Source organism: Myotis yumanensis, unplaced genomic scaffold (genome assembly GCF_028538775.1).
Source record: "Myotis yumanensis isolate MYYU_CA2020_CCGP unplaced genomic scaffold, mMyoYum1.0.hap1 SCAF_3, whole genome shotgun sequence".
Taxonomy (NCBI): Eukaryota; Metazoa; Chordata; class Mammalia; order Chiroptera; family Vespertilionidae; genus Myotis; species Myotis yumanensis.
In genome coordinates this window covers 85015533-85038462 of record NW_027223754.1, presented here as the reverse complement: position 1 = coordinate 85038462, position 22930 = coordinate 85015533, and the positions used below count along the sequence as shown (strand labels likewise).

The 22930-nt window shown below is 39.2% G+C and overlaps 1 protein-coding gene across 8 annotated transcripts in view; it reads left to right on the top strand.

The window, feature by feature from the left end:
* Window positions 1–234: 234 nt before the first annotated feature.
* TSC22D1 (TSC22 domain family member 1) overlaps window positions 235–22930 on the top strand; it is a 171250-nt gene continuing 148554 nt past the window's right edge. For 4 of the 8 annotated variants that reach the window (XR_011470771.1, XR_011470773.1, XM_070409028.1 and 1 more), the window contains exon 1: window positions 235–4424. Coding sequence is in view for 5 of the 8 variants with exons in the window: in XM_070409028.1 (XP_070265129.1) it covers window positions 1540–4424 (2885 nt within the window). In the remaining 3 variants the exon portion in view is untranslated. The remainder of the gene's footprint in view (window positions 4425–22930) is intronic. The other 4 variants (XR_011470772.1, XM_070409029.1, XM_070409030.1 and 1 more) reach the window with 2 other exon arrangements.

The window sequence follows — 22930 nt, the reverse complement described above, 5'->3', positions numbered from 1 at the left end:
GTCTCACGGGCCCACCCGATTCGCTCCCCGGCGGAGCTCCCCGCCCCCACCACCGGCCTCGGCGCCTCCGCCAGTCTTCGGCAATTTCCGTCAGCGCACCCAAGGCCCGAACACCCGCCGCCGCCTTCGCCGCCGGACCCGGCTTTATGTCTGCGGCGCCGGGACGCATGCGCAGACGCCATCTTCCCTCCCCGGTCGGTCTCCTCCCCCCCGCCGCCGCCTTCTCCGGCCGGCGTTCGCCCCTCCTCCTCCTGCGCTCCGGCGCTGGTCCCTCCTCTCCCGATGCCGCGAGAGACCGGGGGATACCGTGGAGCCGGAGAAGAGCACTAGTAACAACCACCTCCGCCCCCTCCCCGCCCGCTGCCCTCCCGCGGCACTCGCCCGCCCCGTTTGCCGACACCGACCAACCCCACCTCTCGTTCCTTTGAACGGCATCGGCTGCAGTCGCTGCACCAGCCCGTCTGGCCACCAACGCCGCCGAGTGAGGAGCCGTCGCCGCCGCCTGCGGCCCCTCCCGCCCGGGCCGCGGGAGCAGCGGGGTGAGGACCAGCCGGCTGCGGAGGAAGAGGACACGAGCGGCTCGCACCCTCCGCGCTAGCGCACCGCTCGCCGCCCTTCGGGGAGGCTCGGCGCCGGCCCCGGACTTCCCGAGGACGTGTGCCCGGCCGAGGCGCCTGCCCCGAGGGAGAAAAATGCTCGGGCTCCATGGCTGCCAGTGATGGAGCGGTCCCTGAGCGCCCGCTGCCACCGCCGCCGCACCCCGGCCGTGCTCCGCGAGGACCCGGCGTCTCTGCGCGCCCGCCCGCGCCTCGTTGCTGGGCTCACCGTACCGGGCGCCCCGCCGCCGCCCCGCTCGGAGCCTCGTCGCCCCGGCTCCAGCCTTGGCCAGCGTTTCCTCCCGGAGCAGCCACCGCGAGCTCAGGGGGTTTGAAGGGGTCCGCGGGGCGTGGGGGGAGGGCCGAGCGGGGCCCGCGGGGCCCGGAGGGGAGGTTTGAGCGACACTGAGCTCGGTGCTCGCCGGCGGCGGCGGTGCCGGGGGCGGCGAGGGGAAGGCGACACTCGCTCCGCGCTGCCTTCGTGCGGAGCGACCGGGAGGGTTTGGCTGCGGCCGCCGCCAGGCCGGCGGGAGGAGGGGTCGAGGTAGCTTCGGAGTTGCCCGGAGAAGGTGGGCATTTCTCGGCTTTGCCAGCCCCTCTCCTGTCTCCCCCGCCCCTGGTCTCCCCCTCCCTCCTGCCCCGCACCCCACGTGAGGCGGAATATAAAGAGGGGTGTGAGGCTAGAGGGGAAAGTGAATGGTGAAGGACTGAGGGGGTACCCCCTTCGGGTCCCCGCCCGCCCTGTTCACCCTCGTTCATCCTCCCTTCCCGAAGCTCGCCCTCGAAGGCAGGAGCGGCCGGCGCCTGCGGCGGAGGAGGAGGAGAAGGAGGGATCACGCCGGGCGGAGCGTCGGGCCCGCTTTCCTTCCCGGCGTCTTGAATACAAAGATTACCGTGCAGAAGGAAATTGCACTCGCCTCCTCCGCCCCCGGTCCCCGACACAATGCATCAGCCGCCTGAGACCGCCGCGGCCGCGGCGGCTGCAGACATGAGTGCTAGGAAGATGGCGCACCCGGCAATGTTCCCTAGAAGGGGCAGCGGCAGCGGCAGCGCCTCTGCCCTCAATGCAGCAGGTACCGGCGTTGGTAGTCATGCCACATCTTCCGAGGATTTTCCGCCCCCGTCGCTGCTCCAGCCGCCACCTCCTGCCGCATCTTGTGCGTTGGGACCACAGCCTCCGCCTCCACAAAGCCTGAACCTCCTTTCGCAGGCTCAGCTACAGACACAGCCTCTTGCACCAGGCGGAACTCAGATGAAAAAGAAAAGTGGCTTCCAGATCACTAGCGTGACCCCGGCTCAGATCTCTGCCAGCATCAGCTCTAACAACAGTATAGCGGAGGACACTGAGAGCTACGACGATTTGGATGAGTCTCACACGGAAGATCTGTCGTCTTCCGAGATCCTTGATGTGTCCCTTTCCAGGGCTACTGACTTAGGAGAACCTGAACGTAGCTCCTCAGAAGAGACACTAAATAACTTCCAGGAAGCTGAGACACCTGGGGCAGTCTCTCCCAACCAGCCCCACCTTCCTCAGCCTCATTTGCCTCACCTTCCACAACAAAATGTTGTGATCAATGGGAATGCTCATCCACACCACCTCCATCACCACCATCACGTTCATCATGGGCACCACCTCCACCATGGGCACCACCATCCTTCCCATGCTGGTGTGGCCAGTACATCCATTCCTGGAGGGCCACCCTCAAGCCCACTCTCCAGAAAACTCTCTACAGCTGGGAGCTCTGACAGTGTTATACCAGCTGCACCAACTTCTGCTGTATCATCGGGTGGCTCACCTGCATCCATAATGACTAATATCCATGCTCCCAGTACTACCGGCAGTATAGGTATAAATTCTGTTGCTGGCACTAATGCAGTGAATAATGTTAACATTACTGCTGTGGGTAGTTTTAATCCTAATGTGACGAGCAGCGTGCTTGATAATGCTAATATAAATACAAGCAATATTCCTAGTGCTGCTAGCGGGAGTGTTGGGCCTGGAGTTAACAGCAGTGTTAATGTGAATATCCTAAGTGGCATGGGCAATGGTACTATTTCTTCCTCTGCTGTTGTTAACAGTGTCCCTAATGCAGCTGCAGGGATGACTGTGGGATCAATTTCAAGTCAGCAGCAACAACCAACAGTTAACACTTCAAGGTTCAGAGTTGTGAAGTTAGATGCTAGTTCTGAACCCTTTAAGAAAGGTAGATGGACTTGCACTGAGTTCTATGAGAAAGAAAATGCTGTACCTGTTACAGAAGGTGTGGTTATAAATAAAGTGGTGGAAACTGTAAAACAAAACCCAATAGAAGTGACTTCTGAGAGGGAGAGCACTAGTGGGAGTTCCGTGAGCAGTAGTGTCAGCACACTGAGTCACTACACAGAGAGTGTGGGAAGTGGAGAGATGGGAGCCCCTACTGTGGTGGTGCAGCAGCAGCAGCAGCAGCCACAACCAGCTCTTCAAGGTGTGGCCCTTCAGCAGATGGATTTCAGTAGCACTGGTCCACAGAGTGTTCCGGCAGTTAGTATATCACAGACTGTTTCTCAGTCACAGATCTCACAAGTACAATTACAGCCTCAAGAACTGAGCTATCAACAAAAGCAAGGTGTTCAACCAGTACCTCTACAAGCCACTATCAATGCTGCAACTGGTGTCCAACCATCACCTGTTAATGTTGTTGGGGTAACTTCAGCTTTAGGTCAGCAGCCTTCCATTTCTAGTTTGGCTCAACCCCAATTGCCATATTCTCAGACGGCTCCTCCTGTGCAAGCTCCCCTTCCAGGGACACCACCCCAGCAGTTACAATATGGACAACAATCGATTGTTTCCACACAGATGGCCCCAGGTCATGGTAAACCAGTGACTCAAATTCCTACTTCGGAGTATGTACAGCAGCAGCCGATTCTTCAAACAGCAGTGCCCTCTGGTCAGCCCAGTTCTGCAGGAGTGGGAGGAGGAACCACGTTGATTCCTATGGTTCAGCCACAGAGTATCCAGTTGCCAGTGCAGCCCCCAGCAGTCCAAGCACAACCTGCAGGGGCATCTGGCCAGCCTGTTGGCCAGGTTCAAACAGCAGTATCTGCTGTACCTACTGGCAGTCAAGTTGCAAATATTGTTCAACAGGCAAATGTACCCACTGCAATGCAGCAGGTCTCTTCCCAAGTCACACCTTCAGTTGTTCAGCAAGGTGCTCCTCCATCTTCACAAATAATTCCACCTGCTCAAACTGCGGTTATTCATCAGGGAATTCAAACTAGTGCTTCAAGCCTTCCTCAACAATTGGTCATTGCACCTCAAAGTACATTGTTAACTGTGCCTCCCCAGCCACAAGGAGTAGAATCAGTAGCTCAAGGAGTTGTCTCACAGCAGTTGCCTGCAGTTAGTCCTGTACCCTCTGCTAGTAGTATTTCTGTTACAAATCAGGTTAGTTCAGCTGGTCCTTCTGCAATGCCTTCTGTTCCAACAAACTTGGTTCCACCACAGAATATAGCACAAACCCCTGCCACTCAAAATGGTAGTGTGGTTCAAAGTGTTAGTCAACCTCCCTTGATAGCAACTAATATAAATTTGCCTTTGGCACAACAGATATCACTAAGTTCTCAGTTCTCTGCACAATCATTAGCTCAGGCAGTTGGAAGCCAAATTGAAGATGCCAGGCGCCCAGCGGAACCCTCTTTAGTTGGCTTACCTCAGACTATCAGTGGTGACAGTGGGGGAATGTCAGCAGTTTCAGATGGGAGTAGCAGCAGCCTAGCAGCCTCTGCTTCTCTTTTCCCGTTGAAGGTGCTACCGCTGACGACACCCCTGGTGGATGGAGAGGATGAGAGGTAAGATCATGCCCTATTTCTGCAGATATTCAACAGATTCAGAGTTTATTTAGTAGCTATGTGTATATATATATATATATATATGCACAAATTAGTCTAAAGCATTATATATTTTTTCACTTTTGTATGAAAATTCATCTTTGTGATGTTTTCTAGAGCAGGAGTGTTATGGAATGGTTTCAGAGTGGATAGGAAATGGTGTAAGTAATAGTAATATGTAAACATTATTTGAAAGAATAGTTACTGAGCATTAAGAATAGGTTTGGGAGCACTAAGTGGTTTTGTTATTTATAAAATGCTTTTTAAAGATTAATTTTGAACAGAAACTTAACTTTTGCTAACCCATATAATAATTAATCTATTCTTTTGAATTACTAAAATCCTTACCATCTTCTCTTGGGAGGGGTGTGGTTCCCACATTTGTTCCTCCCTTACTAGACTGGACAATCTTTTTCAGTTCTACTGTGTTTATCGTAGTCTGTGAAAGATACTGTTACCTGCTTTTCCTAGTCAGACATTATAGGAAAGATGACTTGATCTGGGTTATATAGATTGCTTTCATACTGTAATTAACCAACTTTGTGTACTTATTTAATGCTCATTTTGTCTGAACAGTGAAGGAGGAATGGGAATCTTCAAAAGTTTTTTTTTGGTGCGGGAAGAGGGCATACACTGTCAAAATAACCAGATTTCTTTTTGATGGTCGTATGCTGTACATTTTTGCTTTTGCATAGTAGATCAAGGTGGTAGCCATTTTAAGAGTAAAGAAAGTAAGTCTTGGGGGGTTGAATTTATAGAGACATGAGAATAAGACTTTGTTTTGCTAATCTACTCCACCTGGTCCCTTCTTCCCTTATAAAAAACCCCCATAAAGCCTAAGATATATTATTAAACTAGTGTTTTCTTAATTGAATTGGAACTAATGTGCTAATCACACTTATTGAATTAAATTATGTCTTTAAAGCCCACTAGCCAGAAAAGTTGTGAAATCTCTCGTGATTCTAATTGCTGTAAACTAAGTTGACTTTAAAGAAATGTTTTCACAGATTTGCCAGTCTGACTAATCTTGATAAAATAATATCAAAGGAGTTATGACAAAGGCTATACATTTTCACTGTGGAGCTGTAAGCTTGAAAGATATTTAATTATTTTAGTTTTAGTCGGAGGTTTTTGTGATTGAATTTTCATCAAACCAATTGGACCATTTATATCCTAAATGTATATTTGGGATTTTCACTTTGGAAGAATTGGGCATATTTCAAAAAATTGCAGTTTTAGAAAAAGACCAACTGTTTCAGTAAGGTTTTCATGATATTTTAGTTACTTAAAAGAAGGTAAAGGCATGGTTTACTGAAGTAATTTAAAATCTTATTTTCAAGATTTTTGTTATTTTTCTAATAGCCATATAATTAGAATATTGTTATCTAACCAAATGTATTCTGTACCATATACAAAACTGTACTTTAAAAGGTAGATCTTTTGTAGGAGGTAGTTTTCTTAATAGCCTATTATAGTTATTGTTAAACTTTTAGTTTTATCATATGCTAATACTCATTTGTAATTGCTAATATTCACCTATAATTTTAAATAATTATTTGCCCCAAATATTAATGTTTCCTAAGTTTAAAGGATGAAGTCCCTATAAAAATAGCTGTATTATATGGGTGGTAAATTTAGAGAAGTGGAAGACCCGTGAAATATATAAATGAAAACCACACATTTTGAATTCAAACCTGCCATGATTTTTGTTAATTAGCATTTGTGGTCTCCTGGCATGACTTTCCCCTTTTTTCCTCCTGGTGGTTAGGCATGATAGAGCTTCCTACCAAATTGTTGTTCCAGACAATTAAAGTCAGATTTTTGCTACCTTCAACTAGGTTTTTAACTGTAGGGATAGAGTCCCAGTTTAAGGTATTAGTATAAAATTAATTTTTCCATATAGTAACTGGATAAAGACTAATTAGGCACAAATTTTGTACAGAAAGGTTTAGAATTAAAGGGACATAAAGAAAGACTGAAAAATCTGATTAAATTTTGGTAACTTAAATATTGCTAAGGTAAGTTTTGTAACTTGAGTTGACTGTTTTGAATTTACTACATATTTGAGCTTTTGTTAAGTTAACATCAAAGTAAAGTCATCAAATCTGGAACATTTTTGTTTCAAAGTTATTTTTTAAATTCTGAAAAATGAAATGTTTCATCCCTAAAATACTCTAAAGGTCAGAAAGGTTAAATATATATATTATTTTCTTTATTGTATTTGGCTACAGATTATTTCTTTTGTCACTATAGTTGGGAAAAAATGTTTTATTTAAATTGCGCTTGGAAGGAAATTTGAGAATATCTACAAGAGAAAAAAGTGATAATGATTTAAAAAATGATTTTCTCTTTTCTTCTCATTAGTTTCTGTCACTTGCATATTCAGGGCTTGGTCACCTGTTTGTCTGTCATGGGAGAAAGGGGTACATTATAATTTAAATATTATGACTTAAAAACATGTTAAACTTTTGGATGTAGGACAAATCAAGGGTAGTTATTCTGTAGTAATCTTTTGAAATAACACTCTTAATACTTTAAATTTTAAAATGTTTATTAGACATGTGGAAATGCTTTTTGGTCGCTAGGAGAGACTATAAACATTAGAAACATGGATCAGACAGTAAGATTGCATATCTTGTTTTTAAAAAGTCATTTTCATTAAAAGGTCTTAATTTCTTATTTTAGTCTTTAGCATGAACTCACCTTTTCAACACAGGGAAAGATAGAGGTATTTGACACTGATACATAATTTTTTGTGTTTTCTGATTATTAGAACAGTCTCTTAATGTGAAATTATTCAAACTTCTATTCATTCTTCAAGACAGCTCAGATGTTCCCTCTGAAGCATTCTCTTCACCCAAGGAATGTTGTTTCCATAGCACTTTTTGGTGTTTTTCTGTATAGGCACTATACACATTCAATTTATGTTTACTCATCTTTCCCATAAGACTGAATTCCTCAAGGGCAAGAACTAAATATTTTTTGAATTAATTAATGAGCAGACCTTTCTATGCCTTTTCTATCATTATTTAAATTTTATTCTGTCATATGTCAGAGATGCAGGATCATACAATTTATGCAACAAATTGAAAAGAAATGAATAAGATTTGCTTTTTGTACCTCTTTTACCTCACCATTCATTGAGGTGAATTGATACTGACCTTCTAAATATAGTGCCTGTTATACGGTAGGCCCTCAAATATTTATTAAAGAGAAATGAGAATTACCTATAAAATAAGAGTTATATTCATTTTGCCTATTTTCGAGGATGGTAGCATCAGCTAAATACATTAACTGTGAAATACTAAATTACAAGTTTTAATTTTATTTAGGGTGTACCTACACAAAGAGTCAAATAATTTACATGGTTATCAAAACAAAAACTTCCTGCCCCCTTCCTTTCCATTTTCCCTTTTCCAGAAGCAATCACTTTCACCTTTTATAAGTTATTATTGTGATAATACCTTGTAGTCTCCAAATAACTTGTATTGGTTACAAGCATGGACTCTGGAATTAGACTGCTTAGGTTTGTCAATTACTAGTTTTATGTAATGTTGGACTACTTAAACTCTGTGTCTCAATTTACTCATTTTAAAAAATAGGGATTAGTTGTACCTAATTCGTAGGTTTGTTATAAGAATTAAAGGAATTTGGAAAGCCCTTAGAACTGTGTCTAACTCATATGCCCTACATAAGTATCTATATATATAATTTATATATATAAAAGGCTAATATGCAGTGTCCCCTAGGGAGTTTGACCAGGAGAATGGGAGTTTGATCGCTCGCTATGATGTGCGCTGACCACCAGGGGGTGGCGCTGAACATGGCAGGCAACCAGCGGCAGGGTGCTGAGGGAGCCAGAGAAGGAGGAGGCAGGAAGGTGGCAGGGGTGGGGAACATGATTGGCCCTCATCACAGGCCAGGCCTAGGGACCCTATCCGTGCATGAATTTCGTGCACCGGGCCTCTAGTGTGTTAAATAAAATAGTTCTTTTGTTTTTGGTCTTATTAGCTTCTTGGGTAGAAAATGAAGATTTAACTTTGTTGTCATCATGTACTTAGCAGTATTCCTTCCTCTTAATAGTTATGATATTATATCACTGTTGATTATTCAGTATTCTTGTAAAAATGATTACTTTTCCTATCCTGTACAATGTCCTGAACTTGCCTGCCTTCTTTCATCCCACCCCAGCTGTCTAATAAATATAGTATACTAGTATATGTAGTATATATATTTCTATATACTCTTTAGCATATAGAACTGTTTGTGAGTCTTTCCCCCCCTCCCCTCAACACCAAGTTTTCCTGTATCAGCATAATCTGTTTCCTTCAAGTGCCTTTTGCCCATTTTTGTATGTTTTGGGCTTCACCTTTTATGATAGAGCCTTTTATTAGGTGTCCAGTAATTCTTGGTTGTCTGCTTGTACTTAAGTGTAGGAGACTAAAGAGTTGATAAGGAATTCTTAGTTACATATCTGTATATCAATAGTTATGACTAGTTCAACTTTCCATTAGATGTCTTTCAAGATGTTCGGACATATCAGGTGTTATCAGTTTTACCTTCCTGAGGAAGTCTCTCAAATCCCTCTGACCTCCATTATGGACTGATCGCCCTCTAGACTTGGTACCCAACTTTTATCATGGGATTCTCTTCATTTTCTTCTGTGGTTGGATCTCTGTTTTTCCAGTGACCCATGTCATGTTTATTTTTGGTTTACTTCATGTTTTAAAATCGCTTTAGTTTACTCTAACACTTATTTGATTCTTTGGTTAGGTAAAGAATACCAGATGGGAAATTGTGTTATTTTATAATTTTGTTCCGTTGATATTTAGCTTCCAAATTGCTTTTGAGGAGTTTGAAGCCATTTTGATTCCTTCTATATAGTGTGTGACCTGTGTGTATGTTAGTGATGGCGAACCTATGACACGCGTGTCAGAGGTGACACGCGAACTCATTTTTTTGGTTGATTTTTCTTTGTTAAATGGCATTTAAATATATAAAATAAATATAAAAAATATAAATCTTTGTTTAACTATGGTTGCAAAGATAAAAAAATTTCTGTATGTGACACGGCACCAGAATTAAGTTAGGGTTTTTCAAAATGCTGACACGCCGAGCTCAAAAGGTTCGCCATCACTGGTGTATGTGTTTTGTTTTTCTTTTCTTTTTTCCCCCTTGTTTCTCTCCTTCCTTCCTCTCTCATTATTGAAATCTCTGAAAGCTCTAAGGATTGTACTTGTTTCCAGAGTTCGGAAATTTTACAATGAGAATGTTCTAGTGTGGGTCTCTTCACCCATGGTGCTGAGTACTGGACCTGACCTTTCAGTCTGGAGGCATCTTTTTAATCCTGGGATTATTTTCTTGAATGAGGTTGAATGATTCTTTCCATTTTTTCCCTCCCCCCTTCTTTTTTCCTTTCTCAAACTCCTCTTATTGGGATAATGGACCTTCTTGACCAGTCTTCAAATTTTCTTTCCTATTTTCATCTCCTTTTTTTTTGCTCTACTTTTATTGAGTTTTCATCTATTATATATTTAATTTCCAAGAGCTTTTGTTTTTGTTCTTTTTAAATAGTATCCTGTTATAAAAACGATAGTACTTTTTCTAATATAATGAATATATAAATGATAGGTGTCTTTTGTTAGGATTTTTTTCTCCCTGTGTGATGTATCCTCCAGTTTTCTTTCTGCTTTTTTTTTTTTTTTAGTTTTTATTTGTTTTGGTCTTTATTTTTCAAGTTATAGCCTTTCCTTAGGTGGTTTGTGTAAGAGTAGGGGAAGAAAACACTGATTAGAAAGTCTTTTTTAACTTCACTGTGTAGTAAACCAGGCTGGGTTGTTTGGTTGGAAGACTTTTGATATCAGTGTCTTCAGGTCTTTCCTCCTAGTAGGTTAGATTCCCTATAGAAGGCTCTTGATTTCTTGCATGAAGGCCTTACCTACATTTTGAGGGAAGAGGAGAGGAGAATGGGGTAAAGAGTCTTGAGGAGTCTTAGCATCCTCATAAATGTGTCTCCACTCTGTTTTCAGAATGTTCTCCTGCCTACTCCTGTGCCTGATTTCCTCAATCTTGGGATCTTGTGTTTCATATTCTCCAGAGAATGTATTTTCATTTTTTTTGTTTGGGTTGGAGAGGGCCATTTGGGATCTGTGGGGCTTGCTGCTTAAAGAGACTTTTAAAACATCGTCCTTATTTTAGCACCCTCTCTCTCTCTCTCATCTCACATTAGATGTTATGTGGTATTGCCAATTCCTGAGCCTTTGGGGATTTTACAGTTTAAATTGGGTTTATTCTTGGTTTTCTCCACTATTTGCTAGAGATTTGATTTCCTAGTGTTTTGCTAAGTCATTTGTCACTCAGCCATCTGTTTTCCAGCTTTCAAATTTTTGTTGCTATTGTTTTCTTAGTTTATGTGACCTTGTATCTTTACATCTTAAAAAAATATCCCTTTTGTCACTTTTGTGAGATTTTTAGGAAAGTAGTGTAAAAATACGTGTGTGTTTACTATTCACACCTATCTTAACAGTGGAATACTACATTATTAAATATAAGAACTTTGTGAATTTTAATAAGGATTTGCTCCAAGATTTGATCTATAAAATTTATAATGTAAATTTTAAGAGTGGAATTGCTTTGCTTATATCTAACAGAAATAAGAATAACACTTCAATTCATAGAAGTGATTAAAATGTTAGAATTAGATTCAGTTAATATTTATTGTCACATTAAACCATCTCAACAGCCTTATGAATTAAATTCTTTTCTATTTTACTAGTGAATAAACTGAAGCTTATTTTGTTTATTAGAGAAGTCAAGGGAGTTGTCTGAGGTTCCACACATAGCAGTAAAGCAGAGCTAGGATAAAAAGCCATTTTTTAAAATCAAAATCTAGTTCTGATTCTACTACTCAGAACAACAAGAAGAGGTAATGCTGATGCCCATAAATAATAGAGTGGCTGAAAACATGAAAAAAGGGAGGCTTCATTGATGTGTGTATTAGTACAAGTAATGGAAATTGTTATAGAACATACCAACATTTACCTGTGAGCTCTTGGCAAGAAAAAAGTGGGTAAAGTCATCACAGTGGTGTACCTGGATGCAGTAGAAATTCAAATGTTAAATGAATTAATATTAAATTTTATATCTTTTGAAAGTTATATGAGAATTATATTTTCAGGAAAATCATTTTAATTTTCTAATAATTTGAATTCAGTCTTTGTAACATTGGCTTCAGAATTGCAAAACAACTATATTTATTTCTTGTTTAGAAAGTTTGATTTAAAAATATGAAACTGCAAAGCATGATCTGTTCTGATCTTGCAATATTAGCATCCTAGTGGTTTTTTTCATGTCACTGTGTTGTTAGGGTTGACTATGTCATGGCAAGAATATGCTTTAATGGCTTATTGAAAGATTATATGAGGGAAAAAATTTAAGGCATGTTTACATTAGTTTATTTTTATTATTTAAAAAAAACGTTTTTTAAATTGATATTTAGAGAGAGGAAGGGAGATAGAGAGAGAGAAAGAAAGAAACACTGATGTGAGAGGGAAATAGATCAGCTGCCTCCTGCAGACCCTACTTTGGCGGGTGGAGGAGGCGGTTGGGGGATCATCGAGCCCGTAAACCAGGCATGTGCCCTGACTGGGAATCCAACCAGCAACCTTTCGGTGCACAGAGGAAACCAGACCGACAGAGGCACACCTACCAGGGCTGTTTACATTATTTTGAAGAAATATTTATGAGTTTTAGATTTTATAATAATTTTTTTCTAGGTCACATATATAAAAATGTCCTCCTCCTCATCTGTCTGTGTCTCTTCCCACTCCCCTACACTCCCTTGTATTTTTTGTTGTTGTTGTTACAAGTCAGTTTGACCTGGAAATCTTGACTTTTTGGTGACATTAGGCCAAATTGACCTTTGTTTTATTTCCTTCCTGAAACTCTCTTGCTTTCCATGATATCCTTCTTAGTTCCTTCACACACTTCTGGCCATTTCTTTTCAGTCTCTTTCAGATTTACTTCCTCTATCAGACTCGCAGTGCTGGAGCTTCTTTGGGTTTCTGAGTCCTCTTCCCACTACCTTTACCCAGGTAATCAATCATCTGTTCTATGGCTATAAATACAGTCTGTATGCTATCAACTCCTGAATGCATATCACTAGCCCACACTTCTCCTCTTAGCTTTGACTGATTGATAGATGTCTGCCTTTATGATATCTCTACTTGCATTCTTGTAGGCTTCAATCTCAACATCACAAACTACCTAACTTCTCAAATTTTCTCCTTTAGTCATCATTTTAATATTTCTCATTCTGTAAAGGCCTCTCACTAGCATTCTGCAAACATTGTTGCCTTTCTCTAATATTTTATCTTGTAGTCAAAATGATATTCTTAAAATGGAAATCTTTTCAGATCACTCTCTTACCCAAAACCCCTTTAAAGCCTCCCATTTCTTTTAAGAAAATACCTTTTGTTTTTGTTTACTTCTGGCCTTATGTGTCATTTTCTCCCTCACTTTCTGCTGCATTCCCACTGCTGTCCTTCAGTTCCTTAAGTTGCCATGTATTCTTACTTTTTCTTCTAGGCTTTGGCATATTCTGTTCTGTACCTGAACATCCCCTATGTCACCTCCCCTTTATTCCTTTTTAAAGCTTAACTGTCACTTTTTTGAGAGGCCTTCTCTAACCTGCCAATCTAAGTTGAGGTTTTTTTGTTAATATTGTTCAATGTTTATTTTAGTTTGTAATTTTTTAATTAAAAAGTTCTTAATCCTTACCCGAGGATATGTTTTTATTGATTTTAGAGAGAGAGAAAGGCAGGGGTGGGGAGAGAAACATTGATGTAAGAGAAAGAAATTGATAGATTGCCTCACATACTCTCCCCAACTGGAGATTAAACCTGTAATCTAGGTATGTGCCCTGACCGGGAATTGAACCTGCAACCTCTTGGTGTATGGGACAGCACTCCAAAAACTGAGTCCCTTGGTCAGGCCAATAGTTTATAATTTTTGTTTTTTCGTGATTATCTGCTTGATGATTTTAAGCTTCAGGATGGGGATGTTTGGTTTGCTACTATATAGCTAAACTATATTTCAGACTCTAGGTACTTACAGACAGTAGGTACTCATTTATTCATGAATAAATGAAAAATATTTTTAATATTGGCATAAGGGCAACTTATTGTTTTAAAAATACTGTTGTGACATATTGGAAAGGTAAATAAGTTCTTTATATGTGATCGTTTGATACTACTATTTTTTCCTTTAATAGAGATTATTGAGAATTAATTGATTACTTTTTGCTCTTTTTGAGCCAAAAAATCAATGTGACGTTGCTGCTTTTAACAAGCATTTTGTTTTAGGTTTATGCTAGTTTTGTGTTTACTGATGTTTATGCCAATAAAATTTCTCCAGCTTGAACAAAACAAAATAAAATAGAAACCCATTTTAAAATTAGAATATCAGTATTCTTTACCTACTTTTGATTGGGTCAGCTATTTAGCATATAATGATTCTTAAATATCTAAGTGCTACCTTGGAAATCCTTTGGTGTAGTTCCAGTTGTTGAAAATATAAACATTTAACTTATAAAATGACACTTTTTGTCTGTTAAGAGAGTTTTCTTTCTTAAACATTTTAGTAAACTTTGAGTTAATTATTTGTTTAAAATTCCTAGCTGATCTATTTTACTTAGATTATCGTAGTTACTTGTTATTAAACCAATAAGTATTGGATTATGTCAAAGCAGAGGAACCATGAAAAAGGTTTGGCAGTGATCAGAATTAGCAATAAATATCATTGATTATATATGGGCATTAAATAGGAGTAAAACGCATTAAGAGATGAGGCCTTTAGGGAAGGGAAAATGTAGAATCTGATGTGGTAGTGCAGTGATCCTCAGAGGCTAGTTCTGAGAGTCTCTGAAGGTTTTCTTATACTTTTTGTGGACGTAATGTTAAACTTGATGGTATGGCTTAAAACCATGTTTGTGTTGACTGGGGAGAAGATGTACTGTGGCTTGATTTTTGAGTATTAACTTTAGATCATGGTGAATGGTATTGCTCTTTCTCGTCCTTGGAGCCATAAGGAGTTACTCTGAACTTCTTAGGACAGATGGGGTAACATCTTATTTTTCCAGGTCTCCCAGATTATTTTTGTATATCGGTTCACTTCTCAGATTGGAACTCCTAATACCTTGTGTGTATGCCCGAGTATTATTTTTCTGAGTAAATTGTAGATGGACTGATTATAAAATTGCTTATTGTTACGAGACTTCTCTCCCAGCTCATCTAGTTATCTAATTTCTTAGGTTATTAGGCTTTCTTAGTATATAGTCACATGGTAACAAACAACATAATGGACTTGTTAGGAATTTTTTTGGTTATTAGGCTTTCTTAGTATCTTCCTTAGACTTTAGTCACATGGTGACAAATAACATATTGGACTTGTTAGGAATACTTTGAAGGTATAAATGTACAATGGAAATAATGTCTAGCATTGCAGTTTTGCTATTATGTCTAGGGGTGATAGTAATGAAAACCTTATTCTTGTGTGATTTTAGGGGGTTGTTTTAATAAAGCATTTTGCAATAGATTATGTCCTCTTGAGTCCTAACAGTCTTAAAAGCTTGTAAGATGCTTTTGTTCATTTTTCACAGAGGAAGAAATTGAGTATTTGGTTCATTTATTTGGTCAGTAATTAAATACTGAGTTGCTATTATGTGTTATGTACTGCTTTTAGCTTGTTCATAGACCGACTCTACACCAGTTTAGTAATAATAGTAGTAAAAGTGGTAGGAGTAGTTGAAATTATAGTACTTCCATTCACTTTACACATATCAACTTAATTCTCAGGTCAACCTTATTTATTATTAAGTACCATTATTTATCCCCATTTTGCAGGTAAGAAACTGAAGAATAGAGAGATTAAGTAATTTATTCAAGGTCACATGGCTACTGGGCGAGGGTTGGGACTTAAGCTGGAATTTAAGTTCTGAGTTTGTGATCTTAACAACTTTTGTGGCCTGTTGCCTCTGTAGCATATGATTAGAACCAAGGTATTCTTTTTTTTCCTCAGTCAACTTAAATGCATTGGAAGGCACTAGGAACTGCAAATATTTCTTATCTCATTATATCCTCAAATGCTATTGTTTTTATCTTGGAAATTTTTTGGGGGGATGCTAATCTTGTTCTTGTACTCAAGAATATAAACTCCATGAGAGCAAGGACCTTATGCATTTAGTTTACATCTGTATTTCTACTTTATGCAATAGTGCTTGGTTCATAGTATTTTCTGAAATATTTGTTGAATAAGTGAATTTAGACATGTAGCAGAAAAAAACCCTACAAACATCCAACATAGGGAGATAAATACTGCCAAATACTTTGCCATCCTGTTATCAATAAACAAAATGGCACAGCCGTTTTGATAGACAAGAAGTAAGATTCAATTCTTTTCAGATATGTTATTGTACCTATTATATTAAACTAGAGGCCCGGTGCACAAGTTTGTGCATGGGTTGGGTCCCTCGGCGTGGCCTGTGGGGATTGGGCCGAAACTCGTAGTCCAGCACTGCCTACTGCTTCTGCTTATCCCAGCCCCACTGCGGGCTCGCGCCCAGTCAGTCCTGATCGGGAGAGGCTCTCGCTGCCGCAGCGGTGCCAGCCATGAGCCCTGCGTCTGGTGCCCGTCCCAAGGGGGTCTGAGGAGGATGGGATGTGATTGGCCTTCTGGGCGGGCGGTGGGACGCCCTTGCTGACCCAGGATCCGGATCCATCCCACTGAGTTCTCGCCTGTTGTTGGGAGCCACCTGGCGGCTGCTCTTATATCATTTCTTCCTTGCGGAGTGTCTAGGGAGGGGAAGTGGCCGCAGTGCCCAAGGACAACTTCCAGGAGGCCTGCAGCGCTGTTGGGATTATGCCAGAGGTACTGGTCCATTGGTGCCTGGTCCGTTCTCCGGAGATTAGACCTGCAGGACTACTTGAGGTTGTGAGTGGCTGCCTTCGGGCTGGTGGGCCGCTGGGATAGGTCGGGTCGGTCAGCTGAGCGGCACTCCTGCTGTGGAAGTGCACTGATCACCAGGGGCCAGCTCCTGCGTTGAGCATCTGCCCCCAGGTGGTCAGTGCGTGTCACAGCCACTGGTCGACCAGTCATTCGGTTGCTTAGGCTTTTATATATATAGATTCTCTCTGTCTCCCCTTCACTGATCTATCAAATGGGTATATTGAGTAGGTGTAAATCATAATCTAGTAAAGCTTCAATCAGACACGTTCTTGTCCTTAGAGGGAGTGCATACAACATATATGTGGGGAAATTATATGACTGCAAATGCAAAATAAGTTTTAAACTACATGAAATATGAAATTAAGAAACTAGACCTGTGCCCTAACCGGTTTGGCTCAGTGGATAGAGCCTCGGCCTGCGGACTGAAGGGTCCCAGGTTCGATTCTGGTCAAGGGCGGCATGTACCTTGGTTGTGGGCACATCCCCAGTAGGGGGTGTACAGGAGGCAGCTGATCGATGTTTCTCTCTCATCGATGTTTCTAACTCTCTATCCCTCTTCCTTCCTCTCTGTGAAAAATCAATAAAATATATTTAAAAAAAGAAAGAAAAGAAACTAGAGCTGGAAATCTTGAGATCTCATTCAACCCTTGGTTTTTATGATAGATGGAGGAACAAGTTCAGAGAGACTAAGTGAATTCTCAGACATAGTGCTATAAAATGTTTCTTAGATTGGAATTGGAACTGTAGTCTCCAAAATGGCATTAGAAATTGCATTCAAAGTTCACAGATAGGATAAAATTGACCTTTGATTGATCAGGAAAGCAGTGTTATTTGAACTGACGGTTTGAAAGTTTTGGGTTGTAGGAGAATGTTTCAGGCAGGAGAATAGGAATGCAAATGAGAGGAAGTAAGGAAAACATTCTGGGCATCAGTAAAGCAACAGTTGTACTTACTAAGTTTGTCTCAGGAAGTGATAGGAAATGACTGAAGATTGAATTGGGCAGTGATTTGGCCCTTAACTCTTGTTGACTAAATGATGTTGGAGGAAGATTGGTATAGAAGGGATCTGTAGTTTGTACTGGGGTGGGGGTACACCTAGAAACAGGAAAGATCAGTTAGGAAATTATGTTTTTCTGTTATTAATGAGTGAAGTAAATTAGAGGGAGAGTGATTTCCACTGTAAAATGATTTGGTATAGGAACCCTTTGGTTAGCAAATTTCTCAATTTATAAAAATTCTGTCTATATTCACTTTCCCAGCTTCTTCCTTAAAGCAATGTGTTTCTCTTCTCATTTTAAGGAAGAAAATATATAACTTAATTTCCCAGAAAAGCTATTATCTACAGCTTTGGTTTTAAAGGTGTTTTAAACTTCAGGTAGGATTTTTGGCCATTTAATATTTTCATAGGGTTTTTCTGTATCTAATCCAAAGCAAATGTGCCCCCAAATATATATAGTAGTAAAAAGAAATCCAAGTGAATATGAACTGATATTTTAGGGTGGGTTCTTTACATTTAGTGGTCATAGACACCTTTGACTGCTTCCTTTTCATATAACTGGATTCTGTTGCCAATCTCTTCCAGATAATGGACAGAAGACGAATTATTTTTTTCCTGAGCACTCCTAGGTATCTATCAAAAAGGAAATGGTATAGATTTATTTAAAATGTGAAAAGCATTAATACTATCATGACACTAAATGTGAGTGAGTAATTTGTTTATTTTATTGACATTGAAGTACCACAAAACATTTCTTTATATATTGGTGCCTTTTTTTTTTTTTCAGTGTGTTTGTCAATTTTTAAATTTTGAGAATGTGTACATATAAAGGAATGTAATTTTTTAAAAGCACATTTTGAATTGCCCTTAGATTCCAAAGTCTCCTAGGTATTTGAAAGCATGTAATTTATTTAATAGTTATATGCACAGCACTATCTTTATCCTTTTATTTACTTATTTATTTATTTTTATTTTTAAAAATATATTTTTATTGATTTTTTACAGAGAGGAAGGGAGAGGGATAGAGAGTTAGAAACATCGATGAGAGAGAAACATCGATGAGCTGCCTCCTACACACCCCCCACTGGGGATATGTCCGCAACCAAGGTACATGCTCTTGACTGGAATCGAACCTTGGACCTTTCAGTCCGCAGGCCGAGGCTCTATCCACTGAGCCAAACCAGTTAGGGCTCCTTTTATTTTTAATTTAAAAAAGAATTTTTAAAAATGTGTTTATAAATTACAGTTGACATTCAATACTAGTTTCAGGTGTACATCATAGTGGTGAGACATTTACATAATTTACAAAGTGATTCCCCCTGATAATTTTAGTACTCACTTGACCTATCTGTCCTTAAGGAGACCCTACAGTTGAACTCAAGGATAAATGTGTGTGTATACATGTACATATATAATATGCATACATACATAGAAAAAGATAACAGGTAACAAGTTCCATATATTCTCCTATTATTTTTGGTCCTTTGTTTTAGTTTTTTCACCTAATTATAATTTATTTCCTCTTCGAATATTTATATTTACTTTTGTAAGCTGCTCGAAATATTTTAGGGAACGGCAGGATAGAAATCCAACAAATGGGAAAAGTATGACAAAGTAGGATATGGTAAATTTTAAGAGATACTAATAAAGCAGTATTGGGTGTTAAAAGGTAAAGATCACATGCTTTTGAGAAGGTGACATTTGAGAGGAGTTTGATTGCTGTGGGGATTAGCAAGTCATTTTAGTAGAGAAAACACATAAAAAAGGTTCAAGATACAGGGAGTACTTATAGAAAAGAACTTGGGACATAGTCTAAGTTGGTAGGAGATAGTGTCTATATATAGGAATATAGAAGATAAGGCTTGCTTTGAAAAGCCTAAAGGCACAATTGAGAAGTCTGGACTTAGTTGGACATGGGATGGAGGCCCCTTTTAGGTTTTGTGCTGTGTAGTGGCTTGTTCACTACTGCGTTTTAGGCAAGTGGTGACTTTACCTGGAATGTCTAGTTGCTTCCTTAATATGGGGAATGAGAACTCAGTAATTCCTCTTCTGTCAGTGATAGAAATAGAGGCACATTATCTTTGTGGTTGCAATCTGAGCTAATGCTTTAAACCAGTGACCTTGCCCTCATTAGGAAAGCTAAAGGAGGTAAGGACCCAGTCCACATATGGTAACACTCCACTTATACAGAAGTTGAGCACTGGTAACCTAATCCTTTGGAACACAGCTCTGGAATGTAAAGGCTTCTAAAACTGCTTGAAATTGTTGTCACAAAATAAAGCCATGTGGAATTTTTTTGTGTGTATGGATATTTTTGCATAGCATTTCTGGTCCTTTTTTAGGCTTTTTTCTTTTTAAGCCTTAGATTTGCTAGCTTTATCATCTCAAAGCAGATGAAGGAAGGGAAGGAAAAGAAATAGGATTCTGAGACATGTAAGGTAACATTAGGAAAGTATCAGTTTTATAGCCTGACATCAAGATAGGAATTAGAAATTAAAACACACACACACAGAAACATGATACAGTATTGAATGTTCACCTTTTGAGTGTTAGATTATATTTGGTATATTACTTTAAGGAAGCATGAACATAACAAATTCCAGATAGTATTATTGGTTGAGCTATGGGCAAATATAAAGAGAGTATCTTTTTAGTCATATCTGACTCCACTGTATCATATAACTATTGACAAATCACTTTACTGCTCCATATTGCTTTTTTCCTATTGTAAAATAAGTGCTTCATATTTTTCCAGCTGGAAGAAATTAATAACATATTATAAATAAAAGTTCTCTATAAATAGAAATTGCTGAGGATACTTTCAGTAGTAAAATTATAAGTCCTTAATAGATGCTAAAATGTAAGTAATTAGTAATTTTATTTTTAGTGAAATTACTGATGAATAAATGACATCTTAGTTATTTTTTACAAGGAATTTGTAGACAATTACTAATTTACATATTTTACTATAATAAATATTCTTCAATATTTTCTTTGATATATTTTTTAAATTATCTTTCTCAACACAGTAAATCAAATAATTGTATCAAGGGAAACTGATTTCTCTTATTTCAGATGTGTTTTTTTAAAATATATTTTATTTATTTTTTTACAGAGAGGAAGGAAGAGGGATAGAGAGTTAGAAACATCGATCAGCTGCCTCCTGCACACCCCCTACTGGGGATTTGCCCACAACCAAGGCACATGCCCTTGACCGGAATCGAACCTGGGACCTTTCAGTCCGCAGGCCGACGCTCTATCCACTGAGCCAAACCGGTTAGGGCATTTCACATGTTTTTAATCTCTTTTTAAAGAAATGGATAACTCAGACCACCTTCTTGCATAAAGAAGTTTTTGCTTATGCTTAATATTAAATTAATTTTTTCTTAGTTTTGTCCTTTTAGACAGTTTTGTTGTGGTATTTTCAGCAATGAGGGTTCTATTCCTATGGAGGAAATACTCTTATGTTTTAAAAGTTACTTTTTAAAGATCGTATTCAGTGAAACTTATAATAGCAAATTTATTTTGGAAAAAAAAGCTTCTTTTTAAGTTATCTTTTTGCTTGATTTTTGTTTCTTCAAGAGTTTTGCTTTGGTTCAGTGTGGTTGAAGTGAATTGAGAAAAATCTCTGGTTTTGGCTATAGCTCTGTACTGTCCACTGCTCAGATGCTCATAAGCTATCAATAGTCTGGGTCTTTCCTTTTCTTTCTCTTTTAAAGGGCTTAATCACTGTAGATTGCCTTAACTTCTCTTTGAGAGTCAAGCATAGAGCCATGTCTTATCTTTGGTTGGTACTCCTGATTTGGCTGATTCCTAAGCTTTTCTTCATCATCATTGTGTTATTTTCCTCTTTGGGGGATCTACCAAACATTATTTACCAGTTATTCTCTGAAATGATAGCAGGATTTGTATGTTTGTGCAACCAGTTATATTTTATTAGGAATTTTTACCTGTTGTAAGGTTCCAGGGAGAAAGGGTGGATCAAGATCATGAGAAGATGTGATAAGTCCAAACTAGGTATTTTATTTATTTGTTGTCTCCATTCTTTTTTGTTTGTTTGTTAATCCTCACCAAGAATATTTTTCCCATTGATTTTTAGGGAAAGTGGAAGAGAAAGAGAGAGGGAAAGACAAAGAGAAACATAGATGTGAGAGAAACATATAGATTGGTTGACTCCTGCATGGGAATCTGAAACCAAGGTACATGCCCTTGACCGGAATCGAACCCGTTATCCTTTGGTCCACAGACTGATGCTCTTTCCACTGTGCCAAACTGACTAGGGCTCATGTCTCCATTCTTGAACCCCATAATAATAAATTACCTTGCTGCATCCCAATTCTTTTAGGTACAAGTATGTTTAGTGCTTATTTAAGATATATAATATTTGAATTAGCAACCTCTTTAGCTCTTCTTTGGTAAATTTATATAAGGTTCATGATAAATCCATAGGAGTGCTGAGTAGTATGTGACAGATAATTCTAAAATTTCTTTTACTATATAATTGGCTGAAATATTACTATCAGTAAAATATTGTTAAGTAACTTGGTCACATAACTACTAAATGATGGAACTAGTATTCCACTAGGTCCGTGGTCGGCATACTGCGGCTCGCGAGCCACATGCAGGTCTTTGGCCCCTTGAGTGTGGCTCTTCCTAAGCCTTAGGAGTACCCTAATTAAGTTAATAACAGTGTACCTACCTATATAGTTTAAGTTTAAAAAATTTGGCTCTCAAAAGAAATTTCAGTCGTTGTACTGTTGATATTTGGCTCTGTTGACTAATGAGTTTGCCGACCACTGCACTAGGTGATTTGATTCCAAAGCTTATACTCTTAATCATTCTGGTGATTGCCCTGGCCCACTGATAAGCAGTAGTAAGAGGTGGCAACTGGCAACTATTAAAAAACAGTCGTTAGTCTACCAGGCATTTGGCTCTATAGACATAATTGGTTCTTCGTTATAGAGTTGTGCAATGACTAATGTTCCTAATGATGATCCTTTCAATTTTAATATAGTTGTTTTCTCTTACTACATTTTGAAAATTAGATTTTCCAAATTTTTGTGAAAGAGTGAACTTTAAATTTGGAAAATTTGCTTAGGTGGAATAGAGTTTCTGAGGAGTAAATGAATATAACAGTTTTATGACATGAACATTTCAATAAATCAGATGGTAGCGTTCCATTAATGTCAGCTTTTACTATAAGCTATTGATATTTAGGTTATTTTTTAATGCATAATGTTAATCAAATTACATTATAATACTTTTAAAGTAGAAAACTCACTTTAAGCATTTGAATCATAAGAGCATATTTTATGACTAGGATCTTTAATTTGTAATGGTTATAGCTTATATTTGCATCGTATGCTTATTGGAACAAGAAAATGCTAATTTATATGAATGCTTTTATATAAAGTTGAAAACCAGGATTTGCCTTGTCTTTTTACTCATTGTTATAGAAGAGGGAGTT